Source organism: Toxotes jaculatrix, chromosome 1, assembly GCF_017976425.1.
Source record: "Toxotes jaculatrix isolate fToxJac2 chromosome 1, fToxJac2.pri, whole genome shotgun sequence".
NCBI lineage: Eukaryota > Metazoa > Chordata > Actinopteri > Toxotidae > Toxotes > Toxotes jaculatrix.
The window spans coordinates 26,568,129-26,575,976 of record NC_054394.1 but is presented as its reverse complement, the minus strand read 5'-3'; the positions used below and the strand labels follow the sequence as shown (position 1 = coordinate 26,575,976).

The following is a 7,848-nucleotide window of genomic DNA, read 5'->3' as shown; positions in this document are numbered from 1 at the left end:
CAGCAACATGATTTGTTATTGGTTGATTAGATCAATCAACAAGCTGCCACCATGGAACAATACAATAACTATGATGTGCTAAGAATAAATGTAAAGTAATAGAAACTAAAATACTCCATCGATATGCTTCAAAGACAAATTTATATGATTAACATGTGACATTAAAACGAGACCCTACTTGACCCGATTTGACTGACTAGATTTTGGATGTGGTCAGATCTCTGAGTGGACCTGTGAAGACATCTATTTAGTGCGTGGATTTTTTTTTTTTTTTTTTTCCAATATTCAATCTAAGCCAACTGACTCCAAGCTGTAGCTTCATATTGAACAGTGGTGTCAGTCTTCTCATCTAACTCTCTGCTAGAAAGTCAATGAATGCATTTCCCCAAATGTTGACCTATTCCTTTAAAGACAGGATAATTTGCTGCTTGCATTGCTGTAGCTCAGACAGCACGGCTGTTTTATTATTTAAATGGATCACCTAGATCCACACAAGTGCATCACATCATCTTTTGTGCATGAAAAACCAACAGCACATGATCTCATGGTGTTTATCTAAAGAGGCTTAGTAAAAACTGCATGTGCTTAATTGTTCAGCGTAACAGAACAGAGCCCTTGTTTATGTGAACTTGGATGTCTGTTCTCATCCGGAGAAATGCCCCAGATTTTGAAGAAAGAAGAAAAGGCCACCCACAGGGCAAGTAGCTGTCATCGTTGATTCACTGGGGGCTGAATTTAGTAAATTCTTAAGCAGCCTCCCTGAAAAAAAAAAAAAAACACCTTCTATGGAGGAACTTTACAAAAGAGACCTCTTACATTCTCTGGGTGGGAGATTACTGGGAGGGCTTGGTGCAATTATGCGTTCTCATGCTGAATGGAGTGGAGCAGAGAGTTGTAGCTAATCTGCAACTCAAACAAGAGTAAATCTAAGCTAATCAACAGTGAATTACAATGCTAGGCACAGGCAAAAACATAACAACTCTGGATGGGTGTGTGTGCTGGTGATTCATGCTATGCTTTTCAAACCATGGTGAAATACGCCCTCGGGCAAGAAAGAGCTTAGTCAACGAGCCACTCAATGCATTTGGAAGGAAGCAAACACACAGCAATGCAAGAACAGGTAAAACGCTGAAACACGAAATTACACTATGCTGGAAGTGTATCAATCAGAGCCTGTCACAACAGCACTCGAACCAGGAGGAAGACAAAGAAGACCTTCAAGCAGTCTACATAAATTATTTTAGGGGCAGCAGTCTGTGAATGTGAGCATCATCATATCAAGCACTGCTTTTTGATGCTATTCATGGCTGGCATTTATTCTGTCATAGAAATCAACTGTATGTACACTCATTAGTTACTTCTCTATTAAGTGTTTGGGATCATCCGTGGTGGAGTCGGCCATTTCTGTGCTGGATTCACCATGCACAAGAGGTTCAAATTTTAATAAAAAAATCAAGCATGAAATGGACGAAATTGGGAAAACAGGAGGTGGCCAACACTGTCTCCCAGGAATTAGCTTTAAAACCAGTTTAAAAGTCTTGTGGTGGCAAGCAGGGAGCACAGACACAGGTTGGGAAAACCTGTGCTGTTTAGACTGAAAATATCCCTGCGTCCAAAAAACCCCAAGCACACGCACATTGCTGCAGGCACAGCACAGCAGATGAGATGCCAGCCAAGAAGTCCACGAGTCAGATGGTGGTTTCTACTCATCTGAGGCTTGAGGATTTTACAACTGTAAAAAGTTTTCATGCTCAACACTTGAGGTAAACAACAGAATGTGCACATGCATGTTTTTGATTAGTCTAAACAGTGTATTGCTTGGTGATGTTGGATTTCAGCATTGAGCCAGGATTAACTTTTTTTTTTTTTTTTTTGCAGGAGAACTCTGAGTCATCCCCCCCCTGCTGTGCCAATGCAATGCTCTCATTGAAATGAATGAGAAGGCTGTGTTTTTTAACGCAGTGCTATTGTTGTTCTGAATGTGTCCTAAGGTGGGAGAAAAGGTAATGACAGGCCTGCATCTGATGAGGAGGGGAAAGAGACAGCATTTCACTTGTGGTTATTAGCTTCTTGACTATTCTAATCCTTTTTTTCCTCTGTTGTCACATAAAGAAAATAAAGAATCTCTAGTTCAAATCTTTGAGAAACCAGTAAATTATGTTTTTTGTTGTTGAACCTTTCCTAAAAGGTGGCGTTCTTATTTAACAACATAAGAGCTTTTTTTCATTTTGACAAATCAAATTTTAATTGGGGAAAAAAACATGAAGATCTTATTATTTGTGCAAAAAAATCAAATAGAGACAAAGCAGAATGCAGAAATCTGCCAGGATGATCATATATTTATATCTTGGATACTTTTAAGGAACATTCCTTAGGTGAAATGCAAATGTCAGCAATTACAAAAACACAGATAGAGCAGATAGTGATAAAGTGCTCTGACAACTCCCAATAAAATGTTGGGACAAACCAGTGGACACTGTGTCCATATTTCAGGAAACATGATTTGCCATGGTCCCATGAGATCAGGCTGTTTTTCCTCCTCAGCTTCTCCCCTGACGTCACTCTGCAGCTGATGGGACCAGCCCCTTCTTGGCACCCTGGTGGTAGTGACTCTCCAGCTTCCCTGTGAGAGAAAGGGGGTGAAAGGGGAGGGTGGGAGGGGAAGAGAAGAGGAAGGGATGAATCAAAACACCATCAAAGGGACAGAGTGACCTTTCTGAGAGCTCAAGGCCTGCTGATTAGAGGCGGCCTTGGGTAGACAGGGGAGAGTAAGAGAGACGGAAAGAGACAGGCAGAGCGAGAAAGAGAGAGAGAGAGAAAGAGAGAGAGAGAGAGAGAGAGAGAGATGATGAGGTAAAAGGCCAATGAGACGCTTTATTCCTCAGCAGAGAGAGATTAGACCACAGCTTTTGTTGGCAGCAAAATGCGGCGTCTTCTAATTCAGTTGTATAGATGTACATCCAGTATAATCCAAAAGTAACAAAGAACACAAACACAAAGGATGACAACATGTGCTCTTAGTTGAAAAATTACAGAGTCTACACAAGTCTTACACAAACTGCATGCATACAACATTACGGCAAGACGATTCAGTCATCCAAAGCTGTCATCCAGCGGTGGACAAGAAATCAGCCCCACCTCTGCAAAATTACAGTGATGTGTAGTCATTCATGTATCACTAATTATAATTCAGGAGTGTAATATATATCATTCTGAAATGGGCTATTTTGCATAATGAGTAGTTTTACTTTTGGTGATTTAAGTATGTTTTAATGACATTACTGAATTGTATTGTTACTTAAATAAAAGAATGCATGAATCTTACCAGTAACACTGTGGTATTGCTACTTTTATATAAGTAAAAGATCTGAGTACTTGTCCTACCACTGCTCACACACTCATACATAAACTAAAACAGTCACAAATGTTATTGAAAAATATCAGATCTGGCGTCGTGGTTAAATGGTGAATATTATTTCTGTGTACAGTAAACAGTAGGAGGGCTAATACTGATCCCTATGGGACACCATTATAAACCATCTTGATCTGAAGCCGTCTGTAACAACACTCTGAAGTCTAAAGGAAAGACATGATTTGTTCCAGGTATAGACAGAATCATCAAAACCAATGGAAAACGGGAAAAATGAAAAAAGCTATCAGCAGTAACTAATAAACATTACACTGTACAATCATTTGTGAGTGCACTCCATGGGTGTATTCAAGGGATGCTGATGCCTGTGCAAGTTTCTTTGTCTGCCAAGAACATAACAGTCTACAATTCCTTCATTAAGCCCTTTTGGTTTTTGTGGCTGAGCCAGCGAACACCACCTGCACCAACTTGCTGATGAGCAGACTACCACCTCCGAGCCATAAAACAGTAGCCTCCATTGTAGTGAGAATATCCAGGGTGATAATTTGTTGCCCACTAACTCATGTGAACCTCAGATGAGAATGTTTACAAAGACGAACACAGCTGAGCATCTCAAAGAGGGGTTTTGTCAAGATGTTATTTATATAAATGCTTGTAGCTGTGATGTGTAAATAAAACCCCTGCAGCTGCTGACCAGGAGTTGACCTCCTAATCTACTGTAACTATACAGCTTCCCAATATCAGTCACATTTCATATTCCCCTAGCAGAGCTCACTCTCACAAACCGTGGTCTGCTGCTTTGTCCTTTTCCTGTGCAGAACAACCTCTGCTGGGTTTTGATAACCTGTGTTGACCACCATCCATAACTGCGAGGCAAATAATAACCCCGTCACTCTGCCGAACACGAGCCTCCCGCTTGTCACACCGCGGCATTAGCTGGCTGTTTTCCCCTTGGCTGAGGCAGGGGGGAAAAATGATACAAGTGTGACAGGCAGGGGTGGTGGTTGTCACTTGTACTTTCTTTTTATGTTGTCACGTTGTGGCTGAACTCTGTGGGTAGTAGCAGCATAAACAAGTTGTTTAGGAGAAGTGCTGTTTGCTCACCGTTTCCAAGCCTGTCTGAACGGCTGTCAGTGTCTGCCGGTGCTGCCACGAGCGAGTGTTGCTTAGGCGTGGAAACACCTCTGGAATTTTTTTGGCGAACGCTGCCAAAGGGTTATCCGAGATTACTTTAACGATAAATTCACCATAAAGGACATGCATCATAGGTTAAAAACAAAAAAAAAAGCTTTCTGAAACATTCAGCAGACACGGACTGAGAGTAGTTCCACTCTAGAGTGTATTTTAGGAGAAAATAAATATTAGATGTTAAGAGCCCAATAACTATATCATAAAATACTGAGATGGCAGCTGAACTCCAGGGAGCCAGAGTCAAAGTGGTGTTGTGCCAGCATAAGCAAACTTTTTCTTTTTTCTGGAAAGTGTTCTAATGTTCCACCTCCTCTATCTCATTCAGCCCTTTTCTAGTTTCCTTCTGGGTGTATCACTAGTGAGACCTGGAGTCAGTATTGTGGGAAACCGGCTCTGGCAATTCTCCTTGTCATGACAAAGCAGCGTTTCTGTGAAATGTTGTGTATTGGCACATATGAAAACAAACTGATTACATAAGCCAAAACAAGCACTCGTGGAATGAGCATTTATCAGTTCATTTGGTCAGTGTCAACACCGTTAGACCCATATGTGTCGTAGCAGAATGAAAAAAATCTTCCGCTTCAAGGACACCTAAAGATGCTGAAATGAAAATGTCCTGTGTACAAAGGATTTTTTTTTTTTTTCCAAAAATACATTTTGTTGGCTGTATGAAGCATGATGAAGCGACAGCTCAGATTTCTTGGCATAATACACAAGTCCTGTAATTAGGGATCTCTCAGCCCAGACAGCGGCTTTCTAAAAATTAATCAGGCGCAAAGATATTTTAAGCCACAATTTTAAATTAAAAAAAGATTCAACCACTGACAATAAAAGGCAAAATCTTTTATTTGTAGTAGTAAACCCTACAATGGATATCGGTAATGACAAGTAACTAACACTATGTCATGGAAAAAAATCTGCAATATCCAATTAAATTATGAAAATGCTGATTTTCTTACCTGACACTTAAGTTGCAGACATTACTTCAAGTGCTCAACTTATGAAGGAAACATTAGTTAATTTTTTGGGCGACCTGAGACCAGAGCAGCAAGCCGTGAACACATCACTGACGTATTGCCTCGTAAAGTTTAGCAAACACCTGTCTATTCAAACATTACCACCGGATAAATGCAAGCCCAGAATTCACCAGGAAATGCAGGTAGCCGGGGCAGGGAAACCAAAACAATAAGATGAAACCTTATAAAGCTCTGTAGAACTGAGGGCAGCTGCAGAGTTGGGAGATAATATTGTGTGGGATCGTAACTATGCCTGACCTCTTAATATAAAAATCTTGAGTATAGTCACTTCAAAATTCAATTTCCTCAGGTAAAACTTGAGTTGCAGAAAATATTTAAACAACTTTAGGAGAACCTACCCCCTATTACTGCCTACTGTTAGATAAACCATTATTCCAAAACCATACTTATCATCAAAAACATCACATTTGAAGCTACGTGGAGATCTGATTTAATTTTCCAAGTCAAGTTTGCACATATCTTTGTGTCATTTACAGTCTTGTTTTTTTTTGTACTTGAGTGATTTTCACCTTGATCAGTCTACTTCCTCAGCGCCTGCGTGTAAATACAGAGTACAAAGTTAGACAACTCGAATAATTTGCTGTCATGTCAGCTCTGTCAGTGTAGCAATTTACACTGCTTAAAGGACTGAATGTTGGGAATCACTCAGTATTTTATTTTTTTTTATTGCGGGGTAACATTTTGAGAAGTGTCCTTTAGGCAATTTTCTCAACTCATTAAAATACATCCTTAAGTGAAACATGGAAAAATAATGAGATTTTGTGCAACTAGCCACGGACAACCAAGGACAGCAGCTACAACAAACAGAGAGTACAGTAAGTGGGCCTTGTTGTCACGACTGTCAGAGGGAGTGTTCCCTGGTTGTATGAACAAGTCAGACTCATTATATTCACCAGGAAAGTCAATCTAGCAGTGTTACATATTCCATGTGTGAAGGCGACTTTTGTTAATGGCTCTGGAGCTGCTGAGCTGTCGCATTTCAGAGTAGGTGCTGTGGAGCCGAGAGAGCTGGAGGGAACGCAAGCAAAAGAGAGAGGGGGGAGGAGGGTGAGTGAAGGAGTGGGTGGAAAAAACAGAGAGACAGCAAAAATGAGACAGAAGGGATGAGGGGAGGGAGAGGGACAGAGACGGGGAGGGGTGCTGGTAGAAAGGGATACAGATCGGAGGACAGCGGGAGAGGCAGGGAGAGGGAGAAATAGAAAGGCTGGCCCATCGATTGGCTGAGATAATTTCCCATTGATTGCTGCACTGTTTGGAGATTGCTGGAGAAAGGTTTATTGCCCACACGCTGCAGCTGGGGAGGAGGCCATAAAATAAGCACAGGTTGTCTGCAGAGGGCTAGCTCTCCATCATCGAGGCCGTAAAACACACACTCAGCCACACAGACACTCATACGCACACTACACTTGGATACTCTCCTTACATATTCACAACTATGACTGCATGCATACTATTCCCATTACACATAATGGGAGAATACAGCTCATTGCTGATGGAAAGCGAACTCACATAATCCCTTGAAAATCCAGGGGCAGTAGTGCAAAGAGTATTTATTAGACTGAAATAGAGGTCCACTGACATCCTCCCTGACATCAATAACATGCAGGCCCATCAGCTTCCTTGCAATAATAATCACAAGAATAATTGGCTGGTTGCTGCTTCTCTTTCTGTGAGAGTAACTGCCTACGCACTGTAGAATAAAAAGGCTGAATTTTGTTCGCTATCTTTTCATTACACGCCAGTCCCAATGCACCTGGATAATAAACCTAGAACAACTATGCATGTGCACTTTAACCACATGTTGATACACCTTCTGATGGCACACTTTGACATGAAATTACTTCATGCCTACAAATGATGACAGAGAAAAGCAGCAAGTCAAAAGTGGAGAACCACCGGCTCTGGGACACCTTCTGCAGTGTCTGCTACAATGAGAGAGTCTATCAGATGTATACTGCCCAGAGAATAAAAATGGTTTAACAATATTAAACCATTGGTTTAAAGAACTGCATAGTGTCAAAGAACAGATAGATTAGAATAGATTTCCAACACTGTCGGGGTATCACAAAAGTTATTAGGACTCATTTTCTGGGCATCATGAATGTCTGTAAAATATATACATATATAGCAGTCCATCCAATAGCTGGGGTGAAATTTCATTAAAAGAAAAAAAAAAAAACGGTAATCCATGAAATAGTTGTTTAGATATTTCAGCCTGGACCACAGTGGTGGACTCAACGACCCACCAAC

General features: G+C 40.9%; 1 protein-coding gene across 1 annotated transcript in view; it reads right to left on the bottom strand.

Moving 5' to 3' along the window:
• Positions 1–2,134: 2,134 nt before the first annotated feature.
• Positions 2,135–7,848, bottom strand: part of trip4 (thyroid hormone receptor interactor 4) — a 63,941-nt gene continuing 58,227 nt past the window's right edge. The window contains exon 13 of the mRNA XM_041043966.1: positions 2,135–2,623. Within this exon, the coding sequence (XP_040899900.1) occupies positions 2,559–2,623 (65 nt within the window). The 3' untranslated portion in view covers positions 2,135–2,558. The remainder of the gene's footprint in view (positions 2,624–7,848) is intronic.